Source organism: Hippopotamus amphibius, chromosome 14, assembly GCF_030028045.1.
Source record: "Hippopotamus amphibius kiboko isolate mHipAmp2 chromosome 14, mHipAmp2.hap2, whole genome shotgun sequence".
Lineage (NCBI taxonomy): Eukaryota > Metazoa > Chordata > Mammalia > Artiodactyla > Hippopotamidae > Hippopotamus > Hippopotamus amphibius.
Window position 1 is genome coordinate 14,347,929 of NC_080199.1, and position 18,193 is coordinate 14,366,121.

Below are 18,193 nucleotides of genomic sequence, written 5' to 3' on the forward strand. Positions count from 1 at the left end.
AGGGGTCACAAAGGATCATTTTATATTTAGGCATATATGTCACATATATGTCTGCTGTATGCAGAATATGTATATTATGTAAATGCACAGAATATGTATATATATATGCATAGATAAAAGTCTGAAAGATATAAATCCAAAATGAGCAGTGATAACCTCTGGATGATATGAGATCTAATTTAAGTTTTCTATTTTGTTATTTATCTTTTCTAACTTGTCTACAACAAATATAGCTAAAATTTTTATTTTTATATTCCACTGTACCAGTTTCAACAGCAGAACTCTTTCCTTATATGGTATGCTTTTCACGTTCCACTAAGAAAGAATGATTTTCAGATTCTCTGCCATTTTTCTAAAATTGTCAACATTTCCAGGTACTCTGGTAAACTTGTTCTAAACAAAAGGACGTTAAACAGGTGCTAACTGCACATATATCAACTTTTAAGTACCGCAAATCAAATTCCTTAAAGATTTACCTTCATCGTACATTTCTTCTATTAAATAAGCCTCTGCTCGGTCTTTCAGAGCATTCACATTGTCAGGTTCTATCTGTAAAACTTCTGAACATACTCGAATTGCTTCAACAGGCTTCTCGTCCTAAAAGTAAACATGAGAAAAGAATTTATGGTTGTTATTCTACATGTCAAGTTTTTACAGTTCTGGCAATAGATCAACAGTTACCTTAGAAAAGCAGTGGCAAATCCTTTCTTTTGAGCGAATTGTATATTCAGAAACACTTGGCTCTGTTTGCATGACAGATTCATATTTGCTGGTCGCTTCCGTGTATCTGTTAAATGAGCAAACCGTGAGGAGCAGAATGAAACGCTGCATCCAGAGCTAAAAGAAGGGCCCTGTACTCTGCTATGTGCCACTGAATCAATTAACCTGAAGGGGCACATGCCTTCAAAGACTGCTCCTACCTTATTAATCTACAGTAGCAGGGAAAGTTCTCTCTGCAGTTAAGAGTTAGGATAAAACACATGACCACAGAAAATGTATATGGACAAATCGAAGCATACCTATGAGTACCAATCAAATCAAATGATGGATTCTTTACAGAAAAATGCCCATGATTTTGAAACTAAGGAAAACACTTTGTTAAAGTCTGACTACACAAAACACTTTCAGCAAAAGAGATCAGGTTTTATTTCTTGGTTACTACACACCTTCATGAAATAACAGAGCCCATTACATGTTATTTTATGTAACAAATATCAATATTCACATCTAAGTACAATGTAATTCCTTGCAAAAGAAACCTGCTTAAATTCCCAACATGACTAGCTTTCGAAGAACAATAAAAGCTGCTTTAGCATTTTTTTAAACTGGTGAAAAGTACTAGTCATGTTATGCACTGTTACTTTCCTCAGTGATGGCAAACTACAAGCTATATGTAACATGCCACTGTGGCACATTATTCCCAAAGTGCTGCAATCTTCACATTTAAATGACATTGTATTAAAATACAGGTTTAAATACAACACTTAAAACAAAAGCTAGCCAGCAATGTCAAAACCCTAGTTGGGATACTGTTCTATAGATTCCCAAGATGGTATAATTGTAGGAAACTGTACAGAGTATGTGAGACCTTGCTTTGTTTCTTAAAACATGTGAAACTACAATTAGTTAGAAATTAAAAGTTCAATTAGAAAATATTGTGCTTCACTTTAAAAAAAGAAGGTAGCTTCTAGGAAGGTAGTGTACATGTACTTTCCCCAATTCCTCTAGCTAGATACCTGTGTAAATACTCTGGACATTACACGTACTTTTTTTTAAATATGAAAAGACTCAGAAAGAGGAAGATACAAAAATTATGCTCCCACCCCACCAACATCAGCAGGTCAACTGGAGAGCCTAGACTTCTTCCCTGGTGAGCCTGTAACGAGGTGTGTCCACATCCAACCAAGGTGGTGTCAGAGAATGCCAAGTTGGGAACCAGAACTTTCATCCATGGCCAGAACTGAGTCCCCAAAACTCTCACCTACACCAAGCAGTAGTGAGAATTCCACACCCTGAGTAGCAAGGAAGGCCAAGTGTGAAACTCCTACCGCAATCTGGCATTTATGAGGTGGTGCCCACCCCCCAGCCCCTCATGCTCACTTTGCTGGAACAATGTCAGAAAAAGCCACCCAAAAAAAGAAGATTTAAACAAAAAAACCAGAATCTTATAAAATGAAAATATCCAGCTTTCAATTAAAAACTTATCATAATACCAAGAAACAGGAAGATCTCAAACTAACACCAAGAGGACAGAGATATCAGAATTATCTGACAAAGATTTTAAAGCAGCCATGAAAAAAGCAGTAAGTAACAAACATGCTTACAGCAAGTGAAAACATAGCACGCCTCAGCAAAGAAATGGGAAGTCTCAGCAAAGAAACACATGTAAAAATTCCAAAGAGAGTTTTTACAACTGAAAAGTATAAAAACTGAAATAAATAGCTTACTGCATGTGTTCAACAGCAGAATGTAGGGGACAGAGAAAAGAATCAGAGAATTGTAACAATAGAAATTACCAAATCTGAACAACAGAGAAAAGAAACTAAGAAAAATGAAGAGCCTCAGGGACTATGGGGCTAAAACAAAAACTCTAATATTTATGTTAATCTGAGTCTAAGAAGGAAAACAGAGAGAGGGCAGGGCTGAAAAAGTATTCCCAGAAATAGTGGCTGGAAACTTCCCAAAATTTGACAAGAGACATAAACCTACATATTCTAGAAGCTAAGGATACTCCAAACAGGATAAACATGAAGAAATCCATGCTGAGATATATCATAATTAAACTTCTGAAAAAGAAAGACAAGGAAATAATCTGAAAAGCACTCAGAGGACAATAACACTTTATCTTTAGGGGAAAAAACAACTAGAATAACAATAGATTTCTCATCAGGAACCATGGAAGCCAGAAAGAAATGGCACAATATTTTTCAGGTGCTGTCACAAAAGAACTGTTAACCCACAATCCTATACTGAGAGAAAATGTCTGCATAGTCTGTATACATGGCTATACACTCTAGATATACACCACCTTTTAATAATTAATTTATATGCCTGCCTCCCACACTGAACTGTAAGCTTCTAAAGACAAAAAACTATAGTTATATTCATTTCTGCACTGCCCCAATACATAGTCAGTGCCTGATACAGGAGAAATTCAATAAATAGTTGGTGAAATATAAATAAACCTGTTGGTAAGAATATTATGTAGTTACCATTATTTATATTCTGCTTTATTCAAAAAGCATACCACTGTGGTAGTTTTGCTAAGGCCCAGTGCCATCTAAGATACTCCACCCTCAATAGCAAGGAGTAAAAGAGCAAGCAGTTCAGTTGTTCTTTTTGTGCCCACGACCAGGCATATGAGGGAAGGTGAGATCCTCTACATAAGCAGAGTCTTACCTGCCATCTCTGATGAGCTCTTCAGCTGACTCAATCAGTTTATTAAGTTTCTTTACTTGTTTATAGTGTGCAAAACACCTTTTATGATCCTGGTCAAGTTTAAGACATTCACGAACTTCACTGTTCATGTATTAAAAAAAGGAAAATACTCCAAGTCAACATAATAAATGGTTTTTCATACTAAATACAGAAATTACAACAAAAGGTATTTTTTTGGTCTGTAAAAATTAAAACATACTGACAATAATTTATCATATACTGTTATATATGACACTGTATTATGCGCACACATTTATTAATTCAGGTTTAAATGACTTAAGTAGAGATGTATATTAAACACTATTTTGCTTCTGCAAATATAATAGTCCTCCTGTTTATTTTACCAAGCATATTTCATGAAAATAAGTAATGTGGAAGCAGAATAACTTAGAGATAACACAAAATTATAGATATATAAAAAAGCCTTAACTATAATTTTATTAATTTTAAATTAAAATTAAAAAGAAAAGAGTATTTTCTTACTGCAAACAATAAAAAGATGATGAGATGTGTATGTTACTAGAACTGACCTGAGAGACAGTTCATGGTCTCCTAGTTGATAGTACAGTGTGCTGATTTTATAAAATGCCTCAGTATTATCATTCTTCAATTTTGCGGCAGCTTTTAAGTCACTTATTGCTTTCCTAGGTTCCCCTTCTTTTATAAAACATTCAGCTCTAAGTTCCCGTAGTTCTGCATCCCAAACACAAACCTTAAGAAACAAAAGAACTAGACTTAAAGAAACAGTAAATTATGCACATTCATACTTGCACCCCACATATTTTATCTACATATTTATCAACATAAAACATCCTCAATTCATGTGATGACTTCTATACTGTAAGTAATATTTAAAAGTCTGATACAATTTATATGTGACAATTTCTCCAAAGATGTCTTAGGTAAATTCCAGTGGGGTAAGGGATGTATACACTAACAAGGCTCTTTTCCTATCCCCTTCAATTATATAATTCTAAAACACTGAAAGTAAGAAAATATGGCATTTACTATTTTATTTAGAAGGTGGTCCCCAGTGAAGCATATTTGATTTTGAAGAGAATATTTTCTAATTGGATTTTTGTACATAATCAACAATTCTAATTTCTAATCTCAGAGAATAATATCTAGGCTCTAAACTCACAAAATATTTTTATTCTACTAGTAACTAAATTAAATGTTCTTTTATAAAATGTTACCTCCTTGAAATTAAATCCTCATATCACAAAAATAAAGAGAAAAACAATGTGAGAAGACTGAAGCTTCACCTTTTCCGTTTTTTCAAAAAGTTGACACTGTCTAGTATTCTTCAAAATATAAACCCAAATGCTCACCAATAAGACCTATGTATGTGTCTTTACATATTTCTTAGACCTGTATTAAAGTCATGTCAACTTTTCACATAGAGTAAGATATCAAAATCAGCACTACATAAATTAAATACTATGGACAATAGGCGAGGTCAAGATGGATAGTCTAATTATTGGAAGGTAAAAATCGTAACTTTATATTTCCTTAATAAAGCATTAACAAAATAATTTAGTAAACCGTGAATTCTACTGGGCCACATCACAAGATTTCTTCTATAAAACTATCAAAAAGTAGCCATTCTACATACGAGTTTATTACCAAGATTAAATGAGACTGTACAAAGTACTGTGAAAATGATAAATATGAATTATGACTGCTTCCTTCTGAATATTTTATTAGACTTCCTCCTGAAACCATTACATCCTTTGTCATTAAGTTTGCTGAGGCCGACTTAGATTTCCCTATCTAGAATCCGCTGGATTCTATCAACTCTTCATCCACCTTCTTCCCTAGAAACGTCTCACTCTAAACACTCATCTTTCCTCCCAAACATCATTTTTCCTTTTTCTTCAACCAACTTTTTCATCTTTTACCCCATTACCTAGCCTCTAGTGTTTTCTTGCCCCACCCCCAAAAAATGCAAAATCAAAGACAGCAAAACAGGAAATGTATAAAAAGATGCAACTCCAACTCCATAGCATCTTCAGTATATTCACTAAAAATTTCAGTCCCAAATTTTCTTCTGTATAAGCACCATCTTTCAATTAAGACCTGAAAACCCCAGGGTCAATATGATTTTACACTATCCAGGTTTTTTGTGGTATATAACATGTCGAAGTACATACACATACCCTGCAGAAAAAAAGCAGTAAGTGTTAGGCTTGTCAGCTGCAAAGAGGAAAAAAACTTACCTCTAAAATCTTATCAAGGAAGGTTATAGAAGCAGTATAATCTGAGCTTTCAAAAGCATCAAGTGCTTGTGAACGCAAACGCTGCATTTCATCAGATTTGATAAGTTGGGACTGGGCTTCCTTTTCTTCATTTTCACTTGGATTTGATTTGAGCTATAACAATAATAAGAAATTAAATAGGGTTTTTAATCTCTTGCGTCTAACACCCATAATATACACAATGATCTGACCCTTCCAAACACTCAAGTTCATCCCGGGAAAGGCGTAAGGAGACACTGACACAACTGGCTTCTCCAGCAACTTGCCCCCCTGGGAAGCAACAACAAAGGCATCATTATTCCCACCCACATGGTGCATAAGAGCAAGCAGTGGAGCTAGAGTTAAAAGACCTGGGTTGCCAAAACTTCCCAGGAAGCAAATATATTTAGGAATGTGAAAAGGTACAGAAGAATGAAGAAAAGCACCTTACTCACTGTCTTACATATAGCTCTGCAGAATGACTCGAGTTTCATGTTTTGCTTTCTAGTTATATTTAAGTATTTATTTTTAAGTATAAAATAATTTTACCACAATAATGGAAAGCACAGGGAAACTGAAGGAGAGGGCAGTTTTTTAGAGGTTTTAAGATAAAAAAGATTTGATACCAGAGGGGTTAAGGTATAATAAGAAAGGAAGACTTTACAGGGAAAAATAAGAGAGTAATATCTTATTAAAGGCTTATGACATGGTTTTAGGAGGTTTACACATTGTCGCCTTTTTTTTTAAACAACTTTATCAATGTATAATTTATATACCATAAAATTCACTCACTTTGAGTGTGCAATTCTATGATTCTTAATAAACTTACAAAGTATGCACAGTTTTAGACCATTTCTGCTACCTCAATAAGATCCCTTGTGTCGGCTTACAGTTCATTCCCACCCCCAGCCTGGCCTCATGCACAGTCACTCTTAATTTCTTCCTCCAGGTGGAAAAATCTTAAGCTTAATGGCTCAGAAAAATTGGGTGCCTACATTAACAAGCTAATGATTTTTTGGAAAGTTTTTTTAAGATTATAGCTTATATGTAATAATTCCTGAAATCTAATATTCCTACTAAGATGGGAATTGTAGTTAATGGGTTCCCATTTTGGGTGAGGTACAGACACAGCAGGCTATTTCTAGAAATGTCTCTCTCCTTCAACTGACCAATCACATTGTTCTCCCTTTTAGTGGACTCATTTTTCAAAAGCATCCCCACTAGCTACCTGGTAGGAGAGAATACTCCAAATGAGAAACCCTAAGAATATTAATTCTTGGTAATGGGTCTATATTTCTCCATTTTGTTTTTTAGGATACTTTACATATTCTTTTCTGTTTAATCTTTGGCTTCTAAAGGAATAACTAAGACTCCAAGTATTCATAGGTAACTAGGAACTGGTAACCTTATCTCACTTTGGGGGAGGACTTTCCCTGCATGACTGAATTGTCCAAGTTGAAGGAAGCTGCTTTGGGCCATGGAATACTTGTCTTTGTTTTATTATCCTCGGGGTGGTCTTGAATACTTCTGGTAAACCACACTGGAAGGAGTATAAGTATGTTTGTGCTGTCACTTTGCTCTGGGTAAAAGTAGATGTTTAATGATAACTTGTTTCCTTGATGATGATAATGATGATATGTCAGGTACCCAGCATTAGAATTCAACATCTGTATACACTACCAAGTGATCACCTCCACAAGTCTAGTTACCATTTATCACTATACAGCTGACCCATTCACTCATTATACCCAACTCCCAACCCCCTTCCCCTCTGGTAACTACTAGTCTGTTCTCTGCAACTATGAGTTTGTTTGTTCCTTTGTTTTGTTTTGTTTTTTAGATTCCACATATGAGTGAAATCATGCAGTATTTGTCTTTCTCCATCTGATTTATTTCATTTAGTATAACACACTCAAGATCCATCCATACTGTCACCAATGGAAGGATTTCCTTTTTATAGCTGAGTAGTATTCCATTGCATATATATACTAAATCTTCTTTATTCATTCATCCATCAGTGGACACTTAGGTTGTTTCCATACCTTGGCTATTGTAAATAATGCTGCAATGGACACGGGGGCATATATACTGGTAACTTATTTCCTATATGTACACTACTGCCCCCTTTTGGATAGGATATATTAGAGACTGCCTCTTCCGGATGGAATGTGCATCTTTTCACTCCCAAACTTTAGAGTCTGTTCCCTTCAACACAATCTTTCTTGTAGGAAGGTGAGGGAGGGGGAAGGCCCTAAGCCTTGAGGGTGAGGATGGAGGGCTCAGCTTCACTCCATGGTCAGAAAACGGTAATGGGAAAGAAGGAGTGAGGTCAGGTCATCTGGGCCTCTTTGGGGCTGGGAGGGAGGATAAGAGGGGGAGGATTCTTCCAAGGAAGTAAGAAAGGAGTCTGAGAAACAAACTAAGAATTTACTTTAAACTCAGGAGAGTTTTAAACAGGGTTAAGTGAGATGAAGTTTTTTACTCTTATCCCAATGTTGCTGACTCCTCCCAACTGTCCTCTCATGTTCCAGGATATTTACACATGGAGACTGAACCCTGCTAATATTTCCCTCCCTCCTTTTGTCATGTTTCTTGATATCCCTTCTCTTCTTTGGTGCTTTACATTTCTGACTCTTTCAGTCAAACTTCTACCTATGACAGTACTTTATTTCTTATTTACCGTGGTCACTATCTTTTGGAGAAAAAAATCATAATAATGAACAGAAATGCAAAACTCGTCAACAAAATACTAGCAAACTGATTCCAACAGCACATTAAAAGGATCATACACCATGATCAAGTGGGGTTTATTCCAGGGATGCAAGGATTTTTCAACATCCATAAATCAATGCAATATACCGCATTGACAAGTTAAAGAATAAAAACCATATGATCATCTCTATAGATGCAGAAAAAGCTTTTTTAAAAAAATTATTTATTTACTTATTTATTTGCTTATTAATTATTGGCTGCTTTGGGTCTTTGTTGCTGCATACGGGCTTTCTCTAGTTGCGGCAAGCAGGGACTACTCTTCATTGTGGTGCACGGGCTTCTAATTATGGTGGCTTCTCTTGTTGAGGATCACGGGCTCTAGGGTGCATGGGCTTCAGTAGTTGTGGCACATGGGCTCAGCAGCTGTGGTGCACAAGCTTAGTTGCTCCAGAGCATGTGGGATCTTCCCAGACCAGGGATCGAACATGAGTTGCCTGCATTGGCAGATGGATTCTTAACCACTGCACCATCAGGGAAGTCCCCAGAAAATGCTTTTGATAAAATTCAACATCCATTTATGATTAAAAAAAACTCTTCAGAAAGTGGACATAGAAGGAACATACGTCAACATAATAAAGGCCAGATATGACAAACCCACAGCTAACATCACATGCAATGGTGAAAAGCTGAAAGCATTTCCTATAAGATTAGGAACAAGACAAGGATGTCCATTCCCACTACTTTTATTCAACAGAGTTTTGGAAGTCCTAGCCACAGCAATCGGAGAAGAAAAACAAATAAGAGGAATCCAAATTGGAAAAGAGGAAGTAAAACTGTCATTGTTTGCTGATGACATGATGCTATACATAGAAAATCCTAAAGATGCTACCAGAAAACTACTAGAGCTCATCAATTAATTTGGTAAAGTTGCTGGATACAAAATTAACATACAGAATCTGTTGAATTTCTATACACTAATAATGAAATAACAGAAAGGGAAATTAAGGAAATAATCCCATTAACTATCACATTAAAAAGAATAAAATATCTAGGAATAAACCTACCTAAAGAGGCAAAGGGCCTGTACTCTGAAAACTATAATATGCTGATGAAATAAACTGAAGATGACACAGATGGAAATATACACCGTGTTCTTGGACTGGAAGAATTAATATTGTTAACACAACCATACAACCCAAGGCCATATACAAAAATAAACTCAAAATGGATTAACAACCTAAATGTAAGACCAGACACTATAAAAATCCTAGAGGGAAACACAGGCAAAACACTCTCTGACATAAATCGCAGCAATACATTTTGGATCCATCTCCTAGAGAAATGGAAATAAAAACAAAAATAAACAAATGGACCTAGTTGAACTTAAAAGCTTTTGCACAGCAGCAAAGGAAACCATAAACAAAATGAAAAGACAACCAGCAGACTGGGGGAAGATATTTGCAAATGATGCTACTGACAAGGTATTAATTTTCAAAATATACAAACAGCTCATACAGCTTAAAAAAAAAAAAAAAGAAAGAAAAAACACAATGAAAAATGGGCAGAAGACCTAAATAGATATTTCTCCAAAGAAGACATACAGATGGCCAACAGGCACATGAAAAGATGCTCAGCATCACTAATTATTAGAGAAATGCAAATCAAAACTACAATAAGGTATCACTTCACACCAGTCAGAATGGTCATCATTAAAAAGTCTACAAATAATTAATGCCAGAGAGGGTATGGAGAAAAAGGAACCCTCCTACATTGTCAGTGGGAATGCGAATTGGTGCAACCAACTATGAAGAACAGTATGGAGGTTCCTTAAGAAAACTAAAAACAAAGTTATCATATGATCCTGCAATCCCACTTCCTGGCATATACCTGGACAAAACTACAGTTGAAAAAGATACATGCACCCCAATGTTCATAGCAGCACTATTTATAATAGCCAAGAAATGATAGCAACCTAAATGTCCCTTGACAGATGAATGGATAAAGAAGATGTGGTGTGAAGATGATATGTATATACATAATATATATACACATTCACATATATATGTGTGTGTATGTGGGGGGTGTGTGTGTATAAAATGGAATATTACTCAGCCATAAAAAAGAATGAAATAATGCCATTTGCAGCCATGTGGATGGACCTAGAGATTATCATACCAAGTGAAATCAGACAGAGAAAGACAAATATCATATGATATCACTTACATATGGAATCTAAAAAAATGATACAAATGAACTTACTTACAAGACAGAAATAGACTCACCGACATAGAAAACAAATGTATGGTTATCAAAGGGGATAGCAGCGGGGGGGCGGAATTAGGAGTTTGGGATTCACATATACACACTACTATATGTAAAACAGATAAACAACAAGGACCTACTGTAAATCACAGGGAATATATTCAATATCTTGTAATAACTTATAATGGAAAAGAATCTGAAAAAGAATAGATATATACATGTATAACTGAATCACTTTGCTGTACACCTGAAACAAACATAATTTTATAACTATACTTCAATTTTAAGAATGGTTATAAAAAAGACAAAAATCCTGTAATAACTATGGCATGGCAACTTGAAAGAGGTAAACTGCCCTCTAATCTACCCTAACTCTAATCTAAATACACCCCTACTTTGGTACCTCAAGTGAAAACAGTAGGTTGACTGACTTCTGAGATGGCCCCACCTCTTGGAATTTATGCCTTTTGTGTCATCCCCTCCCCTAGAGTACAGGATAGAGCTGGTAACTCCTTTTGACAAACAGAACATGACAAAGGTGACAGGATGTCACTTCCTTGATTAGGTACAACACTATAACTTCCATTTTGCTGACACTCTCTCTCTTGCTGGCAATCTCTTGCCTTCTCACTTGCTCACTTTGATGACGCAAGCCTGCCATGCAGTGAGATGCTTTATGGAGAGGCCCAGGTAAGAAAGAATCAAGGGAAGTCTCCAGCCAACAGCTTGGAAGAAACCAAAGTCAGTGTAACAGCTCAAGAGGAACCAGCAGTGACCAGGCAGAAACCCAGCCCCCTCCACAGGGGACTCCCACTCACACACATTTCCAAAGCATAAATGACCAATAAAGCTGATGCTCTATTAAAAAAAAAAAAAAAAAAATCCTGCCAACAACCAAGTGACTTTGGAAGCAGTTCCTTCACCAACTAAACCTCAGATCATACTACAGCTCTATCTGGCATTTCACAGCCTGTGAGAGATGCCGAAACAGAGAACCCAACTAATCCTGCCCAGATTCCTGACCCCATGAACTGTGAGATCGTAAATGCATGCTCTCCCTCCTTTAGGAAAGCCTTCTTGACTCCAGACCCCCAACTCCCAGCGCAGTTAGGAGACCCTTCTGTATGTTCCCACAGGGCTCAATCACAGCACTTACATGGTATCATAAGAGACTAGTTTTCTTTGTCAGCAACCCTCTAACACCTATCACTCTGACTTGCAAATAATATGCACTAAAGCTCTCAACTAACAAATGACTGTATGCACTGGTTACAGGAGTCACTGATAGCTTGAAGACAAACTAAACCACCTAACAGCCTTTTTAGGACTACAACAACCAGTATGGACCTGAGGCAACACCATTTACAGGAGACCCTCTGGCAGCAGAGTAACTTGCATAACTTAACAAATATGAGATTGTCACTAGCTCAGAAAGAGATTAAGTATTCAAACTTCTGTTCCATGGTGTAAAATTTGTAACTGAACGTAGCTACCTGACTGTATATTATTATTAGTAAGATGAAATCTTTATAGGCTTTATAGACTGGTAAATGCTCTTAAATACCACAAAAAGCTCACTTAAGAACATATAAAGAAAAGTTATATATCATCTATATTCACAAATCACCAAAAATTAAAATATAAGAATTCTTTAATTGGCAAAGGTAAAATACAGTTATAATATAAAATTTATTTTTTCAAACCAGACCCGGAAATCACCCATTTTATGATAACAAACAATAAAGATGGGACCATGTCACCTATTCAATTTCTCTGCTTCACAAGGAGGAAAATGAGGTCCTCAGAAGGTAAGAACTTCCCAAGGTCACTTTACACTTTTTCTCCGAGAGGTAACCTATATTATCAGTTTCTTGCATATCTTTCCAAAGGCTTTTACCCATATACAAGTAAATACACATTTTCTCATTCTTTCTAATGCAAAGAGCAAACGTTCTGCACCATGTAAAACACATACACACGTTTGAGACCTGTGCCCACATTCCACAGGAATAGCCTTCAAACGATGCATACTGTAAGAAATTAATAGAGACCCTAAAAGCCAAGGAAGAAGAGCCTGAGGTTTCAGGAGCCATTTTATTATTCTTTAATCATTTGTTTGCCTCAATCTTAAAATCTTATTTTGCAGAGAAGGAATTTCAGAAGTAATTTTAGGCTTCTGAAAACATTAGGAAGCCTCAAAATACCAACTGAAATAGGCATTCCTTTCATTTCTGGATTTCAAATGTTCCCCATAATGGCCATTGATATTCTAAATGGTCTTTGGTCAGATAGGTCCATTTAGTTAGAAATGCGCATGAGGAAAGACCAAAGTTTGGGCTTCCTAGGTGGCACAGTGGTTAAGAATCTACCTGCCAATGCAGGGGACATGGGTTCGATCCCTGCTCCAGGAAGATCCCACATGCTGCGGAGCAACTAAGCCCATGTGCCACAACTATTGAGCCTGCACTTTAGAGCCTATGAGCCACAACTATTGAGCCCATGTGCTACAACTACTGAAGCCCACGCACCTAGAGCCCGTGCTCCGCAACAAGAGAAGCCACGGCATTGAGTAGCCCGTGCACCACAACAAAGAGTAGCCCCCACTCACCGCAACTAAAGAAAGCCCACACAGCAAAAAAGACTCAACACAGCCAATAAAATAAAATAAAATAATTAATTAATTAAAAAAAAAAAAAAAAGGAAAGACCAAAGTTTTTAAACATGGGAAGAAACCCTCAAAATATTTGTGGACTGAGATCCCATGTCTCAGAGATTTTTTCCTAAACTAAAAGAACAATTTTCAAACAGCTTAAACAGTTTACAGCTCAAACAGCTCAATTTAGGCAGCTTGCAAGCTAATACCAGCCAATTCTAAGGAAATAGCTTGGTGTTGGAAGAGCCAGGCCAAAGGCTTTTTCCAGCCAGTTTCCAGAGAACAGCCCCTATTCCAAAGCAATGGGCAGATGGCTGAACTGGTACCATTTCAGGAGATACAGCCCAGTTTCCAACAGAATGGGCTGAAGGCTAGCCAGCTTCAATAAAAACAGTCTGATCTCAAAATCAGACTGAAGTGCCAAAAGAGTACTCTCATACAGAACAAAGCCCTAACCGGTAAGACGAAACCTTAAAATAGACCCCAAATAAAGAGAGGAGGGCTTCAAATGCAAAGAGGGCATGAGTTGGGATCCATGAGAAAGATGAACCTTCAAATTCCAGGGTCAGTGAGAAAAGCAGTGAGCAACAATGGGCTCATTTACGGACAATGAACCTGTTTGCTTGCCAGCTCTGGAGTCACTGGGAGTCTTCTCTGATCTCAACATGTTGACCTACAACAAATAGATTGCCAAAAATTTCTCCAGCAAAGGTGGATTTATTCGGGATCAGCAGAGAACTGCAGTTTGGGTTCTGCAACCATGGCAAGCTATGTGCAAGTCCCCAGACAGCAAGGGAAGGAGAGCACTTTTATAGAGGGGAAATGACAGTTGGGAGGGCTGTAGTAAATAGAGTTCATGGCTTTTCACTCACTGACTCCTCGCCAGGAAAGAGGAAGAAATAACCCTAATGTCTATCAACCGACGAATAGATGAATAAAATGTGTCACACACATACCATGCAATACTCAGCAATTAAAAGAAATAGCTAAGTGATATATGCAACAATCTGGATGAATCTCCAGGGAATTATGCTGAATAAAAAAGGTCAATTCCAAAAGGTTACATAACATTTGAAACCACGTATGCAACATTTTTGAAATGTTAAAATTTAAGAAACAAGTAACAAATTAGTGGTTGCCAGGAGTTATGAATGAGGAGCTGAAGCAGGATGGGAATGTGGTGGGTGTGGTTATAAAAGAGCAGCAGAAGGGATCCTTGTGGTAATAGGACTGTTCAGTATCTTGACCATGGTGAGGGATACAGGAAAAAGTGTACTGAATTAAATACAGAGAAATGAATATTAGTAAGACTCAGGAATCTGAATAGACTGGTAGACTGTATCAATGTCAATATCCTGGTTGTAATATCACACTATAGTTTTTGGGAGAAACTCAGTATTGAGTAAAGGGTACACAGGATCTCTCTATATTATTAATTACAATTACGTGGGAATCTACATTTATCTCAATAAAGATTTCAATTAAAAACAAAATATCATTCAATGAAGATGCACATTCTCATGGAAGAATCCTACAACAATAATAGCAAGGGCGGTTTTAAGAACACACTAGCAGAAGCATGACTGTCAGAGAACAATCAAAAGTGTAAAGTTTCATGAAACTCCTCTTCTTATTTCTGAGAGGTTTTAATATTGATGACAGAAGAGACATTAACTCAAGACATATCCACACTTTTCCAAAAGGATATATCCAATGCCCAGTAAGGACTAGTTTGTACTAAAGCTTTATTCTAAATTGTGTTCTTTCTAAAAGGCTACTCTAGCCTTTGTAACTGGAAAAAAATTCTAAGTAACAGATTTAAGCATTTGTTAAAAGAAGTAAACACATTCTTATGTTTTATCACTAAGCCATTTAACAAATTTTTACACAACACTTGCTATATACAAAGGACTGGGCTAGGGAAAGGTTACTCCAGCACTGTTACCTCCCCATCACCTGTCCTTCAGCCTCCTCTCTAACAAACTCCCAAGTAGTAGGGAAGATTATATAAACATAAAATGACATGGAATTTTATTACGATCAGGAGATAGCTTCTGATTCAATACAATTAACTTCTAATGTATTCTGGTTTTCTCTGCATATGACTGAGTACTACGACAAACGTTATGAAAACATTACAAATTTTAGTTTTATTTTCATGGCAGTTATCATAGTAACTAAGCATTTGATAAACTACAAAAATGCAAATAATGAACAATGGGATACACAGACACCCACACACACACACACCCTTTCTAGACCACTCCAGAATCAAATCCACATGGAACAAAAAAGCAGGTCTTAAAACAAGTCCCAACAGGGCATAAAGACATTACCTAGCTGAGTCTCTTCAAATCTTTTTTCAGGATATAACCCCTTCAATTACATGTAATCTGTCACATTTCCCCCAACAAATCCAAAACACTTTACATTTTGTGAAGTAGCCATGTAAGACTGCAAAATTTCCTTTTAAGATCTGTTTCATTATTCCTTTCAAATTAAATAACGGGTTTCTCAAGTCACTCAGGCAACTTTTAGAACAGCTCAACTGACATCTCTAGATTCTCATGGAGGACAAAGCAGAACTTGAGCTATATGAAGTGAGTCAGGATTACTTATCTATTCCATACACTTTACCTTCCATTTGTTAAAGTGATTCTTTGATGTCAGCCACTAAATATTAATTCAGGAACTATGAATCTTACACACACAAATCTAATGATTTTCCCTTTCAGGTATAAAATGATTATCAAATGTCTTACTATAAAAAAGTAAGTTCAGTATGTTCACTCAACATAACACCTTCACAGAGCTACATACAAATTGAACTTAACTTACCACTTTTTTAAAATCATCTTCTGCTTCATCAAGTTTTCCTTGTTTGAGTAGTAAGTGACCTCTCTGTAATCTTGCCTAGAAAAAAACAAAAAGGGTATACTGAATACTATGCATTTCTAAACTTTCTTTAAACACAAAGACTAAAACTAAATAAGCTAATGAAATATTAATGAAATGTTAAAATTTCCTATGCCCATTTGACTTTGCACTCTGAGAATTATTCCTGGAACCAATGAATGTGTATAAATTTTGTTAAAGTATGCTTTCTTAAATATACTTTTTACTACATCAAAAAAAAAAAGAAAACATGTGTCCTCACAAAATCTCGGACATGAATGTTCATAGCAATAGCCAAAAAACAGAAACAAACCAAATTCCCATCAATTAATAAATCAATAAGGAAATGTGATATGTCCACACAATGGAGTATTATTCAGCCATACATAAAAAGGAATGAAGTCTTGACACATGCTACAATATGGATGAACCTTGAAAACGTTATGCTACGTGAAAGAAGTCAGACACAAAAAGCAACATACTGTATGATTTCATTTACATGAAATACCTAAGACAGACAAATCTACAGAGGCAGAAAGAAGTGGTTGTCAGGGGCTAGGACAGAAATGAGAAGTGACTGCTAATGGGTACGGGGATTTCTTTGGGAGATGATGTTCTGGAACTAGATGAGGATGCTTGCAGAACCTTGTGAATATACTAAAAACTGCTGAATTGTACAATTTAAAAAAACGTGAATTTGATGATATGTGAATTATAACTCACTTAAAAAGTACTTTACGCCACCATAATAACTTTTTGCCATTATAATAAAAGTTGTGTAATTTGGGACTGGAAATAGCTTTTGGTTTTTTTGTTTGTTTTTTTATTAACTCTTAATGCACATATTTACTCCACTATAACCAGAATAACAATGCCTCTTACTTTCAACATCCATCAATCATCTCTGATATTCCTCTCCCAATGTGCATAATCCCATCTCTTCCAAGAATACCAACTCTCTGATGATCAATGTCTACCATAAGACAGAAAACACACTGATATTCTACTAAAACTTATATATTACTTTTACAGTACATAAAAATTTCTCTAATCCTCTGTAAAATGCATCAACACACATTAAAAGCAAGATTAAAGCCACTTATAGCTAATAAATACTATAATACTAGGAAAATGAGCTACTTAATCCTCGTGGAAGGTTATGCTTAGCTCGGTAAAGTAATAAAGAAAATGCTGACATTTGTGAATTCCACCTTAAAATAATAGTAATAGTTCAAACCAAATATTCACCCATATCTAATCAGTCATCTTGAATCCTTCCTGGATTATGAGAGAACATAAACAATAAGTGAATTACCAAATTAATTTTGAAAAATATAATTGGGTCCTATTATTTTAAGCCATTACAGTGACCTGCCAATTGTCAAGCTTTCCTATTAGACCGTAAATTCTTCCACTTCTAAAGCTTGAGTGCTGGTTCAGGGCAGGACTCTGTCTAATTCAGCACTGGATCCTCATCACAAACCACTGCTTAACTGAACTACAGCCTTAATTAAAACTGTCATCAGTCACCTGACAGCCTCTTAATTCAACAGCCTCTTAAACAGCTCATTTCTCAGCCTCACATCTTGCCCTATACTCCATCCTCCTCAATTATCTTTGTAAACCACAAAGCTACATCACTGCCAAGCTTCTAAAAGCCACCTAACGTAACCACTCCATGTGCCTCCTTTACACATACCTTTGACTCCAGGGACTGAGTTTCTCCTGTTGCCCAGCCCACTACATCAGAATGGCTTTCTACATTCTCCAGCTATGCCTAGCATACCAGTCCTCACCTTAAGAAACAAATTACTTCTTCTGAGTTTCCTTAAATTTTCCTTTAAAGAAAGTTTAGATGAACTTACTGCAGTGAAATCCATCTTCAATTCAATCACTTTAGTTAAATCAGGAAGTGCTGCTTTTGACTTGCCCATAGCTAAAAAGACAGTAGCTCTCCGATAGTAAGCAATATAGTTATCAGGGTCACCATCTGAAA

At 36.2% G+C, this 18,193-nt stretch overlaps 1 protein-coding gene across 1 annotated transcript in view; it reads right to left on the reverse strand.

The window, feature by feature from the left end:
• DNAJC3 (DnaJ heat shock protein family (Hsp40) member C3) overlaps positions 1-18,193 on the reverse strand; it is a 65,039-nt gene that overhangs the window by 21,060 nt on the left and 25,786 nt on the right. Inside the window, exons 3-9 of the mRNA XM_057707372.1 lie at positions 18,063-18,187; positions 16,141-16,215; positions 5,658-5,810; positions 3,969-4,150; positions 3,400-3,519; positions 682-787; positions 477-597 (exon numbers count right to left, since the gene is read on the reverse strand). Coding sequence (XP_057563355.1) covers positions 477-597; positions 682-787; positions 3,400-3,519; positions 3,969-4,150; positions 5,658-5,810; positions 16,141-16,215; positions 18,063-18,187 — 882 coding nt within the window. The remainder of the gene's footprint in view (positions 1-476; positions 598-681; positions 788-3,399; positions 3,520-3,968; positions 4,151-5,657; positions 5,811-16,140; positions 16,216-18,062; positions 18,188-18,193) is intronic.